Genomic DNA, 19,474 nt, shown 5'->3' with positions numbered 1-19,474 from the left:
AAGATCTAAAAGAAATTTTCTATTCCTAGATGTACTTTCACAGACCTAAAAATAATTATTTAAGTAACAAAATGTAGGTCTACCTTAAAAACCGTTTGAGGTGGGTTTATTTAACTCCCCCATTTGACAAATGAGGAAAAAAGTTACATCGCTTGGCTAGAAAGTGGGAAGCTAGGTCAGGAACCCAACTGGTCTGGCTTCCTAGCTCACCTTCTTAACCCAAAAGAAACATACTGTAAAAGTGAAAATATTCTCTTATCAGTATTGAATTGCATTTATAACTTCTAATATATTTTAAAATACGTTTTCCCTTCTAGACTCATAACTAAAACTGGTATGACACAGACTTCGAAAATAAGCTTTTCTTTTTACTCATTTGAACATGCTTCCCTATATGAAGGCTGCTCAGTATTTATGAAAAACAGAAATAACTAAGGCCCTAATAACACGTAGCCAGAGAAATATAAGACATTCTTAAATATAAAACCAAGGTGAATAAAATCACAACATGTGGCTCCTCTGTAAGTTGTTCAAAGAAAAGGCAGTCTCTAAATGCAATGGGGCATGTATCTTAATAATTTCATATCTTAAAAAATAAAGTAGTATTCTATTAAATGTTCTGAGTTTTATTCTTTAAGGCTGACCACTAGATAGATATATTTTTATATCACAGTAACTTGGCCTTTCATAGAACTACCTTCACTAAATTGTGGTATTTGCATGTTCTAAGGCTGTCAAAAAAAGAAAGAAAAAACAACAACAACAACAATCAAAAAAACCCCTGCTATTGAAACGTTGTATTTCATGGTAGTGAGGACATCTCCTACCACTTTACTCAGTGTCCGCATCAAAAAACAGTTTCTCCTAAAAAATTATGCATATTTTTCCCCATGGAAATGATCCAGTGTTCATTTCTGCTTTGGCCTCCGGAAAGCTCAGAATCAAATTTGCAGCTCAATCTTACATAACAAAAAGGACCTCATAGCCTGTATATTAGTAATATGGCTTATAGTGTATTTGTATAAAACAAATTAAAGCCCCTCAAAGTCAATTACATAGTCAAACCAGTAAGAATTTAAGAAATAAGTATCTGATTGGTGAGCTCGCTTAACACTGACAATACAAAAACATCCTCATCTTAAATTTAGCTCTGAAGAACCTAATTATATAATACAAACACATTTTTACTTGTCCCTACGAAACCAGCAACATTGCTCTTTAAGTCAGTATTTTCAACTAAGAACCACGGGACCTCTTATCCTGTGGTGCTGTTCTTCCACACCAATGCAACAGCAGGAATTTTAGTGAAAATTGGATTTGTGTGTAGGTATTGCTTTGTATATTTACCCTGGTGATTTGCTCTCGAAGGCAACAATCATACTTGCAGTAAAACTACTGTTGATTAACAATTAATAACAATTCAAAACCTGGACCAAAAAGAAACAGGAAACTGATCTCTATAGGTTTAAACATACATTGTTTAGGTATTCAGTAATTAATGCTTTAAAATTTCTACTCCAAATCTCCAACACATCACACAGAGCAGATTGGAATTAGATATCCATGAACATAGAGGTAACTAAAGGCATTTCTGAATCTGGCCACAATAGTGTGGGGACTGGAGTTGGACTTTTGACAAACAATGGAATCAATGGACTTTAGGTGCTCTACTTAGATCACAATGCAATCAACAGAACACAAACTCTAGGGCCAGGGTGTTCTGTCTCTGGATACTGCCTTTCCTACTCACTAATTTGTGTGACCTTGGGCAAGTTATTTAATATGAACCTTACCACCCCTATCTAAAAAATCTACGCAATGGTCCCTGCCTTATAGTTTATGAGAAGCAAATGAGACACTGCATGGAAAGCAGATGGCTTAAGGCCCAGTTTATCAGTGCTAGCTCTTTCTTACCAGACTTGAGATTTATGATGTTGGCATATTTCCAACCTTAGGAGAAAAGCCAAGGGACAAAATCTGTATTTGGCAAGTTTTCCTGTTTGGGACTTAATGCCCTGTGGGGGATCTGCAATTAGACAGTATACAATTCAGAAATCTCTTGAATGTTATGAACATAATTTTTCTTAATCAAATGAAATTATTAAAAAATTAGGTAGCAGAAAAACTGTACCTGAAACATAAGTGATGCAATAAGAGTATTTTGCTTTTTAGCCTATGAACCATACTAACCCAAACACTATAGAGCTCAATATTAAAAATCTTTGCTGATTATTTTTTCTTCCAAAATCATTTCTCAGAGGCAAAAATCCATCTAGGTTTTTCTATTACCATTGCATAATTTAGAAAGGAGCTCTTCCATGTCAAGAAAAGTAAGTATAAACATTCCAAATGACTCTACTCCTTTATTCTCTTTTCCCCTCCAAAGAACTTACTCCAAACATACAAAACAAAAAACCCACCATATGCTGTAATGATTGAACTGTCACAGAACCTTTACTATATCAGACTCAATAAGCTGGCTCTAGAAATGCTGCCAAAGAAGCTCCTCTAACTTTAATCTATAGTTTAGAATTATATCAGCTGACTGATTATATAAGTATTATGTTCAATCTATACCATACAATGTAACAGAAAAGTAGATGACTTCCTCAGAAAAGACAGCTCTTTATTTAATAAAATACTGTACTGCTATCACATTGTTTCAATCCAAATATGGCATTATAGTGCCATTCTAAAAATAAATCTAAGTCCCATGTGATATGCAGCCTTTTAGCTATGTTCATTTCCTTTTAGGGCTCAAGTTTCCCACAGGAAAATTATTCAATGTTAGGCAAAACGGTCTCAAATCATGTATAGATAAGGCATAAACGCTAACTGCACTGTCAACCTCTCTTCCTGGTTTGCTATTGTTGATTCTCCTTCACAGCAATCTATCATGGAGAGTATCAAGAAGCAGGAAATACTCAAGTACTGTTACCTGACAAAAGTGAACACAGAAAATGTCATTTTGATGAAAGAGGTGGTGATGGTCAAAGGGGGGAAGTAATTTATGAGTGAACTAGGAAGACATGAAATTATTATATGCAAAGTCGTATTCCAAACAAATGTTTCTGGTAACTGCGATGAACTTCCAAATACTTATTTCATTGTATTATTACCGAGTAAACTGCATATCAAATGCTCTCTTAGTACAGTTTAATATAGCTTAATATGGATTGTATTGTTTGACTTATTATTTGTTTAAAGATTTTGTAAAGCATTATATGCAATGGAGAAAATATTCTCAAAATCACCTACTAATAATATTTAACATAGAGACACACAAGAGGACCAAGTCTCATATTCCTCAAGTTACATTTTTACATAATCAAATCAATGGATTATTATTTCTAAGAAAATGTTTATAAATGCTTGAAAATGCTTAACAAATAGTTGTACTTTAAAAAGTCAGCTTCTTCTGAAATAAGTCTCAAGTCAGAGGTTTAAGTGTGCCTACTGAGTAGCAAAAATATTTAACAGTTGACCAGGCATGATGGCTCATGCCTGTAATCCTAGTACTTTGGGAGAGGCCAAGGTGGCCAGATCACTTGAGGTCAGGAGTTTGAGACCAGCCTGGCCAACATGGTGAAACCCCATCTCTACTAAAAATACAAAATTAGCGGGGTGTGGTGATGCATGCCTGTAATCCCAGCTTCTCAGGAGGCTGAGGCAGGAGAATGGCTTGAACCCAGGAGGTGGAGGTTTGCAGTGAGACAAGATCACGCCACCGCACTCCAGCCTGGGCGACAAGAGCAAAACACCCTCTAAAAAAAAAAAAAAACCAGCAGCTTCAAAATGGCTAGATATATTAAAATATAACTTTATAATTCTACGGGAGTTTCTTGCTCCTGTAACAATTAACAAATATTAAATGAAAATCTGTGTTTGAATGATACTGGTCATGCAACAACTCCATCAATGAATTGCTACACTGCATTAAGAATTCTCTAAGAGGTCAGCCAAGCATGGTGGCTCACACCTGTAATTCCAGCACTAATTAAAATGTTCTCTTGGTCACTAGTAACAACCTCAACTATTTTAAGTTACTAGACAGCTGAGCGTGGTGGCTGACACCTGTAATCCCAGCACTTTGGGAGGCCAAGGAGGGCAGATCATGAGGCCAGGAGATTGAGACCATCCTGGCCAACATGGTGAAACCCTGTCTCTACTAAAAATACAAAAAAAAAAAAAAATAGCTGGGTGTACTGGTGCACAATTGTAGTCCCAGCTACTCCGGAGGCTGACGCAGGAGAATTGCTTGAACCCAGGAGGCAGAGACTGCAGTGAGCCGAGATCACGCCACTACATTATGGCCTGGGTGACAGTGCGAGACTCCATCTCAAAAAAAAAAAAAAAGTTACTAGACAACCTATGATCTTCCATTTTATTTAAGCAAAAATTTTACCCTTCAATCTTACTAGCAGTACAATTATAAATACCAATGAAGGAATTCTAGAAATGCCCATTTATTTTTTTTTACCTCCTCAAACGTTTCTCAGATTGTTACCAGTGACCAAGAGAACACTTTAATTAGTACTTGAAAAAAGAAATCTTAATTTGTTTGGCTGAAAGTACTAATGGAAAGACAATTCTTCAATTTTACTTAACACAAGCCAAAATCTGAACAGTTGTTTCCTTTTTTTCCAAACCTGCTGGAAGCTCCTATTTTCTAAGCACTTGACAAATGCTGAATACCCTTTCGACTTATTCTAGTTGCATGACAGTCTAAAGGAGGTTTAATACCTGGATTCTAGTCCCAGTTCTGCAAATAATTAACTCTGTCTCTCTTCTGAGTCTGTCTTTCCCCATCTGTGAAAGCAGGAGTCCAGATTATGACTGTTAAGGGATCCTCTAAGCTCTGTCACTTCAGGATTCTATATTTATATCATTCATTTTCTCAGAAGTCTTAAGTCTTACCTCTAATTCCTAATTAGAATGAACTCCCTTATCCATGTATTCCAGACCAGCTGTCGCCAGTTTATCTTTCCGAACTTATTCTCCCTTATATCTCAACTTAAAACTTCTGCTTCATCCATACTACCTTATTCGCAAGACAGCTGTATCAACATATACTGAGTGTTTACTATATGCCAAGCACTGTGCTATTAGAGCTTCGCATGCATTCGCTCGTTTAATCTTTACAATACTTACGTGAGACAGTGTTATTAGTTAATACAACAAAGACTAAGAACAATTAGGTATTTTGCCCCAGGTCTCACAGCTAGTAAGTGGCAGGGCTAGGATTCAAACTCAGATCTGTCTAATATATACTTTAGAATTATATTAGCTGACTGATTATATTTTAAAAAGTATGTGCCTCTTAAGCACATACTTTTGGTCACTACACATTACACGATCTCTTTATTCCTTACGTATATAAATGGCCCCTCTTCATCAGGACTTTTAAGCTTAAAATATGAGCTGCCAAAACTGTATTTTCTGCCTAAGACCAACTCATTTTTAAAGTTTGATTAAAGTGACCCCTCTCTGCTGCTTCAGCCTCAAATTTCCTTTCCACCTCCTAAAGTATTTAAAGTTCTTACTGCAAGCCCCAACGACTTACTATTCCCTTGATGAAATACATCCAAGTATTATATGTGTATCTTAATGTCCAAGATTTGTACAGGACTAACCCTACTGCAAAACATATTATAAAAGCAGGACAAAATACATAAAACATCAGTTTGAAGAACTGGAGCTACCTATCAAGGGAGTACTTAGGGGATTTACCATCCCTGAGAGAAGAAAGCACACCAGGCCACTCCATATTCACCCAAGGCCATTCATCTGATGGTACGTGCCAATCTGCAGGCCCTAGAAGTCACTGGGAGATTCTGACATCTGTGTGGCAAAGAAAAAGCTGAAATATTTTACTGAGTTTCTACAATGCCCCCAACTACAATTTTACCTGCTTTAGATGTAACTGTACCTAATTTTCACAGTAATTCTAATGAGGGAGTATTTTCCTATTTTGCAGAGTAGAAAACCAAGGGCCAAAAACTCCAAAAATCCATGCTCTTTTCACTACTTTCCTCTCTATCTCAGAGGAAGAAAAGGATCCAAGAGTATGAGGTGATCACATTGACAACTTTAAAAGCCTTACTATTAACGTAACATGCATCTGATCTTAAACCAACTGCTATAATACTGGTGTCATCTTCATTCAAATATGACAGTCCTTCTAACATTCAGACAGATTAAGATTACCTAATTAAATGCCAGAACTAGGATCTATATTTTAACTTTATTTCCAGTGTTCTATAGGCTACAATACATGTCCTCAGTACTATAAAACGATGTTAACGATATACAATGTTAACAAAATTTAAGTAGGAATGATTTAGATTCCTATGAACACATATCATGAAGAAGGGGAACTTTTATAAATGAAAAAAGGCTTTAGTCTGATTCAGTTCCCCAGAGGCAGTGAAAGACAGAGACCCACAAATGGCCTTCTTTAACTTTATTTATTTTTTGATCTAGCTAAAAATAAATGGCTTTGGCAGTGGAGGGTTCCTCCGTTTTTCTGGAAGAAATTTCTGAAATAAATAATGCTACTTAAATGCTATAACTTTTGTTTTTCTCCCCCAAATACTGCCTTAACAATTCAACTCAGTAAGTATTTGCTGAAAGCTGATAGACAAGGAATTTTAAATTTTATTTTGAAAATATGATCACTTTTATATTTTGCTCAAAGCTAATTCAGTCATTTTGTAACAAGCCACCAAATCTTTCATTAAGTGACTATGATCATAATACTTTAATGTAAAGATAGGCTTTTTACTTTGCAAAGGGTTTTCTCATGTCATATATTGTTTGTTAAATTGTAGATCACTTCATTAGGGTCTGTAGTCTATTGATCCTGTGGGTTCCTTTAATTCTGTCCAGTTGGATACTTTACGAAATCTCATTCACGGAGGGTGGTGTGGGGTGAGGAAAGGAATCAGACTATAGAAATTCTACTCTACCCTGAGCCATCTCTCACACTGCCTTCTAAGGAAATGTATTTAACATGCACCTCCTTGCTTTTGAACACTACAAAACATTTTGCATTCCTCTCATCATTTCATAATACCATGTCATGTATTATAGATACTCCTGAGTACCAGCACATACACATACTAGTTACACACACACACACACACACACACACACACACACACACACACATTTTCCTATATTCCTTCCCATGATGTCAAAGAAGGATACATTCCAGTACTTTGTGTCTTCTCTTGGTAAAAAACAAAGTTACAAAATCTGAAAGGTTCCAAACAGACACCTACAGAGGTGCAGTGATACAGTAGACTGGAAACCAAAAAAGTCTTACAGTCCCAAAACTCCATTTCCACAACTGGAAAAAAGGGACAATATTGACTTTGCCTATATTTCTAGGAGAATGAAATGAGACAATTAATAGGAAACTGCTTTGTAAAGAGCCATAGGTAAAACAGTATTATCATGCCCTCATTTACTATTTCAGAAATGTTCTAAACCTGTGCCTCCTTCCTGGTTTCCCTTTATTTCTGTTAAAATACATCTGTTTTTTCCTAAATGTGGTCTATGCTTTTCACAGAAAATAATACAGCTACATAAGTGAAAAGGTCAGATAGTACGAAGTTTACAATGAAATTCCCTTCACTTCTCATATTCTATTTCTTAGAGGCAAGCATTTTCATATCTCCTTTTTTTAAAGCTGTTTGTTTTTAATTCATATTTCTGAATAAAATGCTTAAGTTGCTATTTTCTGGGTTTTTCCACTTTAGCCATCAGTTTCAGACTTTACAGTAGGGAAGATGCTACTGCAGCTCTGTTACACCCACCTTCCTTCCCCCGACCCCTCAAATACTTCCCTTCCCCTCACCCTGTCAACATAGTGTTGCTATCGTTTTCAGCTAAAAACCAAACTATACACAGTAGCACATAACTGAATCAGAGTATGTCATGATTGTATTTCCTTTCTTCAATTTTCTATTTTTTTCTGAAGTTATTAATTGCCTATCCTTTCTTTTTCCTTGGTTTTATACGTATCTATCACCAATCCTTCCCCTAAAATTGCGACAAAACTAAGTTCTTCTCACCATGGTGAAAATGCCAGTTATATTTTCCTAGAGACATACCTCTTAGCACCTTATTTCTTCCTGCTGCTCTCTAGCTCTCCTGCATAACTGCTTTCCTAGAGCTTTCCTTCCTGTGGGAATTCTTTTCACCATCCTCCTGTGTCAGAGACCCTGTTTCCTGGATTCTGTATCTCTTTCTTGATTTCCTCCCTCATTCTGGAGAAGCATATCCTTCAGTAACTTCCTGAGAATGTAAGGCAGGTGAATATTTTGTGATTTTGCAGATCTCAAAATAAGTTTAGTTTACCCTCACACTTGAATGACTGAGCATAAAATTGTGGGTTGGAAATCACTTCTCACCAAAATTTTGAAGTGATTACCCATTACCTTCTTGCTTCAACATGGCAGAAAGTCCACTGCTACTCAAATCCCTACACTTTGTATGTTTAGACTCTACCATCCACGTCCCACCCCATTCAAGAACCTTTTAGGAATTTTTATCCCCACTGTTCTGAAATTTTATAACAATCTGCCATCATGTGAATCTTTTTATTACACTGAAATGGGCCTTTTCATTGTGGAAACACATACCCTTCAGTGCTGGAAATTTTTCTTGTGATATTTAATAATTTCTTCCTTTCTTTTCCTCTATTATGTTTCTGAAAATCCTGTTAGTCAGCTATTGGGTTTCCCTGATTAAACCTCCAATTGTTTTGTTTTTTCATCTATTTTCAATCTCTCTTTTTGTTTCACCATCTGTCCTACTTCATTTTCTAACCTGCTTACTAAATAAATAAATAGCTTATTATACTTTAAATTGCAATCGTTCTTTCTTGTTCTCTTCCCTTTTTTTTTTTTTTTTTCTTCAGGAGGAGTCTCACTCTGTTGCCAGGCTGGAGTGCAGTGACACCATTCTGGTTCACTGCAACCTCCGCCTCCCGGATTCAAGAGATTCCCCTGCCTCAGCCTCCCGAGTACCTGAAACTACAGGTGCACACCACCACACTCAGCTAATTTCTGTATTTTTAGTAGAGACAAGGCTTCGCCATGTTGGCCAGGATGGTCTCGATCTCCTGACCTCGTGATCTACCCGCCTCGGCCTTCGAAAGTGCTGGGATTACAGGTGTGGCCACTGTGCCCGGACCTCTTCCTATTCATTTTTATGGCACTCTGTTCTCCTCTCCTTTAATGGATGCAAAATCCTCTCTGAAAATGTTAGTTACAGTTGAGTTTTTTTGGATGTTTTCTTCAGCAATGTACACTGTTTGTTTCTTCTGATTTTTGTCATTTGCTTGTTTTTGACTCTGCACTTTATGTGAAAACGTTTTCTCAAAACTGCATTGATCTCTGGCTATCTGTTAATATTAAAAGAGAAGCAATAAAAAACTGTGAGCTCTGTGTGCATGGGTGGGATCTGTTGATTGATGGGCATCACCTTAAAGTGACGGGGCAGGGAATGTGGCTGTTTTGTTTGTGAGCCCTCAAATGTCAGTCTCCAAAATATACTCCTCTTATATCCTGTTTAGAACACTCTGAGACTGTAGCGGGCAAAGGAGCTGATTATTTAACATACAGACTTTCTTATAGCAGTCATGTTTGCAACAAAGCACACCTTGGTCCCATTCTCAGCTATGCCTAGCATCCAGAGTGGTTCAGCTTTTCCAAAGAGTAAATCTCCCATCTTCTGCTTTGATGGTAAGAATGAGTTGCCTGCTTGGGATAGGGATTCAGGTGGGATGGGGAAGAGGAGTGAGGGGTGATAATGTCTAAATGTTCCTCATATAAACTTTCTATCAATTCTTCTGTTTTTCAGCTTCTATCAATTCTTGTTTTTCAGTCTCTATGTTTATAGGGACATCTTAGGAATCTAATTCCCAAATAGTTACTGTAGTCAATGGATAAATCAGCCTGTTTCTTTTTGCTCCTCTTCCTCATTTGACTTTAGGAAGCAGCTCTGTTGATTCTGCTCAGTCAGTTACAACTTATCCACTAGATGTCTATATTCCAAAATTTTGCTGGCATTACTGTCTGCCATCTCTGTTCTTTGTCTCCACATGTATTATACCTTTGCTATTCTTTATAGTGGAGTTAACAGAAATATGCATATTCAACCTGTTATATTTAGCCGGAGGTCTGTCATGTTTCTCAAGCCGAGGCTTATATAATGGTACAAAACACAAGCTTTAGAGTCAAAGAATTGGATCTGAATCATAAAATACTATATATGTAACCCAAGAAGCTTCTTAACCTTTCTAAGTCTGTGTTTCTTCACAGGCTTACTACCTGATAGGTTGCTGTGGAAATTAAATGTAGAATGTAAGAAAAAAATTAATGTAAGAATGTAGGCTTTGGAGTCAGGAAGTTCTGCGTTTGAATTCCAGATCTTCCACTTATAAGCTGTCTGACTCTGGCAATTCAAAATCTGTTTAATAATAGACACTAGCTCCTACAGTATTGGAAGTATTAACATCAAGTTTATAAAATTCTCCTGAAACATAATGAGCCTCAATTAACATTTGTATTATTGCTCATACTTCTTATCCTTAGAATTACACACATGTACACATGTGTCCACCCATGGCATGGCTGAGTCAAGTCAAATTCCAACTCCTCTGTAAAAGCAATGTGATGTGCTAGATAAGGGCAACGGATTAGGAAGCATGAAGTCTGGGTATTACCATATATAGATAACCCAGTGGCCACAGGGCAGGTTTCTAGTCTGCAAAATAACAGAGTCAGACCAAATGATTTCTAAGGTCCTTTCGGACTCATCTGCCTCTCCCTGCCTCCTTTGCTAGACATGATCTAACCTGCATATCACAACCCTAATTATCAGATACTATTAATTTTTATAGGAAGTTTCACACATTTTGCTTTTCTAAATAGGTACTACATGAAAACTGAGATGAGCTGCTCCCCCAAACTAATGTAAAGAATAAAGGTGTATTTTGAATAATACGTCACAAAACTAGTATGTTTTATGATAAAAGATAAGGCTGGGGATATAAAACCACCCTAAAGAGAAAGAATGAGTGGCAGGCTTGCAGATACTAAGACTCGCAAGGAATTTAACTAAAAGACAAGTAACAGAAGAAGTTAATTGAACTAAGGAAATACCATAACATGTCAATGAGAAGGTAGGTTAGTTAATATGGAAGCAGGGATGATTTCATCTTTTACTATGATCCCAATAATGTTCACATTACAGAACCATGTTCTGAGGTTCCATTCCAACAAAGCAACCTTCTGAATATGGTTTGGCTTCCCATAACTATCTACTAATAGAGAAGACTGCGCTCAATCACCAGCATCTATTTCTTAAACTAATAAAGTGACATTATGATTTTATATATCGGCATCATATAATTGCACCACCACCCCTCCGCCACAAAAAACAGTGCTGTGGGAGTGGCCCACCAGGAAGTCTTGGTAAATTCTTGCAGATAAAGTAGAGAACACTGAGCTTCCTGGAAGACTGATAATCACAGAATTTTTCCACATGGAACACCTAAAGACTGTATAGTTCTACAAGAAAGAAATGATCCTCCTATGATCCCTGCCTGAGGCTAGTTACATTACCTGGCATACAGCAGAACTTGCCAGATAAGTGCTTCTTGATTGTTTCTTAAACTTTCCCTAAAACCCACTGCTCTTACATAACACAATTTTCCACACCCTATTGCAGTATCAAAGAAATACTTCTTTCTGGATACATGAGCAATAGTGTGGTAAGAAAAGAAAGGAAGAAGGAAAGACAGACCTAGAAAACTGGGAAAGGCTGAAAGGGAGACAAAGCAAAACCACACACCAAAGCTTTCTATGCTTCCTCTGCCCTTGTCACCAATTTTACAGAGCCTTATCCGGATCCAGAGCCAAGAAGGTGTGATCCAAATACCTGATCCATGTTGTGAAAAAACTGGCAATTTGAAAGCACTGCCTGAAGCTCTCTGGGCCAAAGCTAGAGTTTCCAGGAGTAAAGTTACCTAAGCATATAGAGGACTCACATTAACACATTAATCTCTTGATACCAAAAAGATATCATTTAAGATTTAAAATCTGAAATAACCTAGGGCAAATGGAAGATTGGTTATGGGGATCTGCATTGTCTTCTGAACATCACTGTCCTATAATTCCTTACAGAAAGAAAAAGGCTGGTGACTAAATGCAATAATTACAGAGTCATTTATTCATTCTATGAAACTTCTGCTCTGAGCCAGATCCCATATCAGATTGAGGGGATAAAATTATTATCCAGACAGATAAAAGACACTGTCCCTTGCCTTCAGAGAGTTTGAAGACAAGTAAATCAAAGTGGTTTTATGCTGAATTTAAAGCTATTATAATTTTAGGAGGGTGAGTATTTATTTTGCTTCTCTTCTCAGGTCTGGGATTGCTAAGTAGCAAAGAGCAGTGATGTAGCATTGGGCTTCAAAGATCTAAGTGTGAGGGAACACATCATGATATATGGCTTCCTTACATGTAGAAGAATGGTGGATACAAATAATAGTAACCATTTTTATTTGCAAAGCACTTTACGATTTACAAAGTACTTTTACATCCATTATTTAACTCAATCCTCAAACTAACAGTATGAGGTATGAAGGGATCTATATTTCCTTTTACAAGAAATTAAATGCTTAGAGAAGTGACTTGTCCTTATTTACAAAACTACTTAGAAACAGAAACCTACATTTTAAAATTCTCAGTTCCAACTTCATTTTTACTATATGATGCCCTTTTGTCACACAAATTTTGAAGAAAGGCCAAATGACTTGTTTACAGCCATGAGAAATGTCTACAATATTTCCAAGGTCTGCAACATAATAATATCTAAATTTAATGTAAATACTTATGTTTAGTTTTTCTTCTACCCGAAATGAAAAAAATTACACAAAAATCAACATACAAAATGATTTATGAGGACTTTAAAAAAATCTTAATGCCACAAATTTCCCATTCTTAATCTTCCCAAACTTTGCTCATATAACAATAAATTCTGGCATGCTGAGAACAACTTATGAAACAAAAATACAGTCAGTGAAATTAAGATAATTCCTATACCAAGTCACCGTGCAGATTTTTCAAACAAACCTGAAAAGCTGAGGAAAAACCCTCCCAGAAACCATTCCACCATCTGGGAGTCTATAACCCTGTTGCTTCATTTTCAAGTTCAAGGAGGTGGACAATGCATTTATGGTACAAAAATTCAAGTTTTCCCAATCCTTAAAATACTGAGACTATTATTCAAGTAAAAAGGAAAAGCCATCATAAAAGGCTTAAAAAGAATTTATCCAGCAATAAAGCTTAAAGAAAACCTTTTCCAAAATGAAATTTTGGGTAAGAGTCAACAGGCTGATGAAAAAAATGTAAATATCCATTCTAGTGTTAAGATCATGCTCTCACTGAAGTAGAGCACACGAGTTTACTTCTAATTGCTTGTCTACTCTAAGAAGGGGGCAAAAAACAAACCACTTTCACTGAAACTAGTTTACAAATTTAACATTAGTCTAGTTTAAAATTTACTATGAAATAATTTCAACATAATCACCAAAAGCATATGTTTCCTCTGATACCAGTCACGTCCAATATAAAATTAAATAAGCTATCCTATCAATGCCAAGGTAACTGAGTGTAAAAATATACTTTTTTTTGAAGTCTGACTGGTATTTAAACTAAATGTCATCAAATGCTGCATTAAATATTCCAGGATGAAAAGATCAGTTAAATATGAACTTTCCAAACCTATCACATAGAAAACACCCCCAGCCACTGAAGAGGACATTACTGTGTCCAGGAGCATCTCCATCTCCTCTTCCCCAACACATATACACACAACAAAATCAGATCAAACCTAATGATTTAACAAATCTTTCTACAAAAATTAAGTGTTTTAAATTGCCATATTTTCTAAACTAAAAATTCATAAGCGAACTGCAAATGTGAACAGATTACATTCTCTAACATATATAAAAAAAGGTAAATTTTGGTTTTTTCAGATCTGTACCACTTAAAAGGGAGATGTATACGATACAAAGATTTTTCAGAATCCAACAGAAAAGTTTTCCCACATGAAATGACAATTTAACCAAGCCGTTTCTAACATAACTTGCGATCTTAGTATGAGTTCTAAATTTTGAAACAGCTTAGAATAAAATTTGCTAACACTAAACATAAAGAGCAAGCAAGCTTTTGGGAAAAACCCAGAATCTGAAGTTTGAATGTTTATATAATGCTTAGTCACTTAAAGTTGAAATAGAACACAACTGAGGTTGAAGTCAAGTTGATGTCTAAAGCCTAAAATCATAAGAACACTGGCATCATGATGGAAAACCAAAGCTTATCTGCCTGTTTTATAAATACCTATGTCCTTTCTTGGATTCAGAAATCCACTTTAACCCATGTTCCCTGGGTTTCTTCCATCTTCCATCTCACTGATCACCATTGTTGCATTCAGATTACAACATCTAACCAAAGGGAGAGATCAAGTAAGTCCCCTGAAGATTCTCGAAACATTAAAACCAGCACAAAAGTAGAGGAAATACTCTCATGCCTGGAGCTGCCGGAATTTCTTCTCTCCTTTTAGAAAAATAAACCTCTTGCTCTAAAGATAATCACTTTTAAGAACGAACATCACTACTACATACAAACACACATAACTCTCAATAATAATTTTACAGAAGAATAAAATCCAGTAGGTTTTGCTAATACTTTGAAAGGGGAAAAAAAGACTATTAAGAACTGTATGCCAAAGGATTTTTTTTTTCCAGAAAGAGAATAGCAATAAGAGACTTAGAGTTTCCCCTTTCCCTCTTCATATATGGATTCCTTAATACTAACTGAAAGAATACTTTTCAAAAATACTTAGTTGATTCCATTTAACCACAAAGAAAATGTCTCAACTCCCTTCTATAAACAAACAAACAAAAAGAAACAAACAAACAAAACAGTATACTACAGTATACTTTCTGACTCAGTTTCTTATGACATATACCCTTCTCCCTGATGTTCTAATATTTCGGAAGTCTTTGGATAGAAAGAACAGAGAATATTAATGACACATTTTTGTATATAGTCACCAGTATAAAACCGACAGCCAACAGCCTATCAATTGTTTTTTAGCTTATTTAAACACATTTGGCTATAAAAGAGAAATCTAACAATTCAGATATTCTAAATATAGACATAACACAAAGGCATGGGCAAAAATACTACAAACATGATCACTTCTATGCACACTTAACTTTAGATCTCTGTGAAGCATGGCACAAAAAATAGCTGTTTTTCATAAACTGTGTAAGTTGATTGCACTTTTGCTTCATGGTTCACTGTAAAATTCTAAAATTCATGTTTATGTGTTCACATTATTCACTCTACTGAGAATTCTCTTAAGAGAATAAAACATAGAATATTTGGCTTTCTAAATGACAGTGTTGAAACTTGCAGTGTAGTTATACTTCAGCATACATAAAAAGTAATTTCTAAAACCTCTTAATTTATATTTTACTATTCCCTGTTAGAAGAAATCAATTGCACATGAAGCCCAAATAGCTGGAAAGAACCCAGAAGTGACAAGAAAATGATGACTTTTTAAAATGCTGACGCTTTTCGCACTCAGGTTCAGTCATGCCAGCTGGAGAGGTGTTAGATATGGCTTTATTCATTTTAAATCTGAGAACTGTAGTCATTTCCAAAACATTTCAAAAATTGGAACCAGGAGCAATTTGTCTTCATGATCTTGAGTCTTCAAAAGCACTTTTGAAAACCATTTCTACAAACTTAGAAGGTATTCATACAAATCATTTGTATGCTATTGCTTAGAGTCAAAGTATTCTGTCCCAGATTTCCTAATGAATTAGAAATACTTAGAGATAAAACACACACATACACAGGGAAACCCCATATCTGAGCCACTTCAGACATGACATCCATTAAGAGGGCCTTTGCTTCTAACCGTGTAAGGGTCGTTGGCTGTGGTCTGACTTGCACAAGAAGTACACATGGCCCCTGAGAGGCGCTTTAGTCCTCTTTGGAATACACTGTTGGAGAGACTATAAATGACACAGTTGCAGAAACTGTTACTAATAGCAAGCCAGGTGGTCAAGAAGGATGCGAAGCGATTGCTGTGGCCAGTGGAGCTTTCCAACAAGAAGTAGATGATATATGGCAACCAGAGGATGTAAAATACACTAGTGATTCGGAATAGGACCATGGCATAGCGCTTATCAGGACAGGCCTGCACTTCCCCAGTCTCCCCACTCTGGCTGCTGAAGCGGGCTTGCCTTTTGCTGATTTCCTCTGTGTGCTGTTGGCAGATGCGGAAGATGTTGAAATAGGTGAAGCAGACAATAAGGGCTGCTGGGGCATATAACATCATCACGATGAACAGGGTGAAGTAGGAGTCGGTGTGCCAGGACTCTGCACACCACTGAAACACATCTCCATGATATCCAGGTTTGCCCCAGTGGAAAAAGGAAGGCAGGAAGACCAGGGTCGAGTATAGCCAAATCAGGAATATACACAGGCGTAGTCTCCAGGGTGTAACCAGGGTATTATAGGTTAAAGGTTTAGTAATGGCAATGTATCTATCAATGCTGATACAAGCCAGAGAAGTCATGGAGACGCTCTTCAGAACTGATACTACAAAACCAAATATCTGGCAAGTCAAGGACTCCTCTACTGGAAGGGGGTGATGGAGGAGTGATAAAGAAGGGACCAAGCAGCTCACCCCAACAAAAAGGTCAGCATATGCCATAGTCTGGATAAAATAACTTGTGGTGTGGTGGTTCAACAAAGGTGCACAGTGAAATACAAAAATCACAATGATGTTGCCAGAAATAATCAATACAGTTAGAAAGACAATAATCAATACTTCCAAAAGGCAAAAATTGACAGTTTCCAAATAGCCAAATGCCAAGAGGCAAAAAGGGTGGCTGCTCTGATTACCATCCAAGGTGGAGTTCATCTTGAGCTCAGGAGTGATCTGTCACTTCATGCTGCCGCTTGGCTGCTTCCAACAGTTCAAAGGAGCAGCCGCTGTCATCGCGGTCAGCTTTGCATGTATGTAATAATGCCAGAGGAGCCTTAGTCCCCAAGCTCCTGATGCTGCTGCTGTGGTGCATTGCCTGCAGTGCAATTCCCCTTTAAATCCTTCTTGGAATAAGGAGAGCCAGCAGCAGTTGTCTGGCCAGTTCCAAACGCGGCCATAATGCCAAGTTCACCATACACATAGCACCAGGGGAGTAAGGCAAACTCTGGGGACAACGTCTTCAGGCCAAGTGAGGGTAGGGGGAAAGGGCAGAAGAGAAGGGAAGAAGATTAGGAGCTTCAGCAGGAGTTGTAATGAGTCTCCTCTGAACAGCTGATAGAAGAAAAGGAGAGAGCATTTTACATTTCACATCCAATGCCCTAATCAAAGAACCTGGCTAGCTCAGGCTGGCATCATCCCTCCCACTCCACCCCTACTGGCACCACTATTCATGGCTACCCACAATAGCACCCCATATAACTGATCCGTACGGTATAGAGTAGCAGCAGCAACATCAAGCTTTCAAGATCAGCATAAAACAAAATGAATCACGGTCAGATTGATTTACCCCCATTTCCTTTCATTTGAGACTTGGGGGAGAAAAGGAATTTGCTTATAACATTTATGAAAATCTTTCACTACAATTACCACTAATAAAATTAGCCAAGATAATTTATTTTCTTCACTGATTCCAATATAACATTTTGCCTCTTTGAAAACATTTCAACAGAATTTACCATTTAGTTCAATTTCAGAATGTTACCTGTAATTCTGCATGCTGCAATCCAAACAAAAGCCACAATACATCCTTAACAGAAAGCCTTGCAGAGCAGGAATGTGCTTCAACCCCGAGTACTGCAGAACTGAGACACAGAGGGAGGGGATAAAGGAGTAGGAGGGGAAACAGGGAGAAGAGGGGGCTTGGAAAAAGGAAGAAAGGGGGAGGGGAAAGAAAACGACTGTGCACGCACACACTCTGGCATCTTTAGCAACTAATTGGAATTCATCGTCAAAGAGGTGCCCCCTGATTTCCAGACTGCACAGTGTGGGAATAGCTCGGTACGCCTGCAGTATATCATTTGAAAGCTGTTTCCTCGTCTGTCTGGAATCCCCCTTTTAGTAGATAAGCAGAATTCAGGCTGCTAGCAAGGAGAAGGAGTAGTAACAGAACAGGGTGTCAGTGTCAGTAATTAGACTGAAACACACTGCTAGAGAGGTACTTCCTATTTTCTTATGGCATTTTCCCAAAGAACAAAGAGCAATATTAAAGAAAGGAAGCATGTTAACTTCCTTTAAGCGTATGGCAACTGAGAAACATAATTCAGCTGAACAAGAAGGTCTAGCTAGAAGGCTATTCATTAATTTTGTCTCTCATGATTCACTGAATATTGGCCAAGAAACTTTAAAATCACTTTTCAAGAGAAAAACAAAGTATCTCCTATTCTGAATACTAGAGAAATTACATTGTTCCTGTATTTGACACTACCCTATAGTTTTGAGATGATGTTTCTTGCTTCGAATTTGCTGAGCAGTATACAAGAATATAAACAAAAGACAGAAAAGTAAATATACCTTCTTCTACTCAGGCATGGATATTACAGGAAGTTTCATGGCACAAATAAGCCTTTGTATCTTAGAATATACAATCTTGTTTCTGCCTACTTAAAACAATGCAAACTGGGATTAGATTGTGGTTTTCCTGGTAATGTCATAAATGTTGACAATTTTCAGCTAACAAGAGTGCTATGAAAATGTGTAATTTTAGTTATCTTTTCCTCTAGGGATCTCTGAACTTTCAATTAATCCTTCTAAATAAAGTTCCACATATCCAGCAGAGTAAAAGACAATAAACAAATGTTGGTGTTTGAAAGCATTCCAAAAGGTATGCACCTGAGCAAAAACATGTGATCCAACTTTCATTTTTATTCATTTTATACACGTGTTCTGATTACAGATAAATGGGCACCCATAATCAGAATGCAACGAATTACATTTTAAATCCAAAGCAGCAGCAGCTGTCTGGCCAGTCCCAGGTGCAGCCATAATGCCAAAATAAAAAACCTACTTAAGCATAAGCCTGATAGTAATATTTGACAGGTCTTATTGGGAAACAGAGCAACGTGTGGCACAGTAAAAAGACCAATAGCATCGAAGGAACACTGAAGGTTCAAATTCTTGCTCTAATATTACTTATCGTCTCGTAAGCCTGTTTCATCGTTGCAAAATGGGAACAACACTCCTTACTTCACAGGGTTGTTGAGACATAAAGTATATACAAAAGGCTTACCAATACCTAGCACAGAGAAGGTATATAACTTTACTTACTTTCTGCTCCTACAACTAAATTAGCCTGCCTGAAGAACCAGTGTTTTCCTGCCAATCATGTTGACAT

At 37.0% G+C, this 19,474-nt stretch overlaps 2 protein-coding genes across 9 annotated transcripts in view; both read right to left on the bottom strand.

Moving 5' to 3' along the window:
* RABGAP1 (RAB GTPase activating protein 1) overlaps positions 1 to 19,474 on the bottom strand; it is a 172,820-nt gene that overhangs the window by 50,935 nt on the left and 102,411 nt on the right. Inside the window, exon 1 of one of the 7 annotated variants that reach the window (XM_032251615.1) lies at positions 17,846 to 18,075. The exons of the other annotated variants lie outside the window; for them this stretch is intronic. The gene's annotated coding sequence lies outside the window, so the exon portion shown is untranslated. Of the gene's footprint in view, positions 1 to 17,845; positions 18,076 to 19,474 lie in introns of those variants that run through there. 7 annotated transcript variants of the gene reach the window in all.
* GPR21 (G protein-coupled receptor 21) lies at positions 11,863 to 17,946 on the bottom strand. 2 transcript variants are annotated; one of them, XM_032251626.1, is made up of 2 exons: positions 17,846 to 17,946; positions 11,863 to 17,415 (listed from the first exon to the last, which is right to left on the bottom strand). In XM_032251626.1, exon 2 carries the CDS (start codon positions 17,017 to 17,019, stop codon positions 15,970 to 15,972), a length of 1,050 nt encoding a protein of 349 aa, XP_032107517.1. In that variant the 5' UTR covers positions 17,020 to 17,415; positions 17,846 to 17,946; the 3' UTR covers positions 11,863 to 15,969. The 2 variants fall into 2 exon arrangements, with proteins under 2 accessions (XP_032107517.1, XP_032107518.1); XM_032251627.1 differs by having other exon boundaries at positions 11,863 to 17,321; positions 17,846 to 17,931.

This window comes from Sapajus apella, unplaced genomic scaffold (assembly GCF_009761245.1).
Source record: "Sapajus apella isolate SASKATOON/1434 unplaced genomic scaffold, GSC_monkey_1.0 scaffold76, whole genome shotgun sequence".
NCBI lineage: Eukaryota > Metazoa > Chordata > Mammalia > Primates > Cebidae > Sapajus > Sapajus apella.
The sequence above is the reverse complement of the archived record's forward strand: the minus strand, read 5'-3'. Positions and strand labels throughout refer to the sequence as shown.

Excerpts from the sequence above, each read along its gene's own strand:
- GPR21 (XM_032251626.1), bottom strand. The coding sequence starts at position 17,019 with ATGAACTCCACCTTGGATGGTAATCAGAGCAGCCACCCTTTTTGCCTC.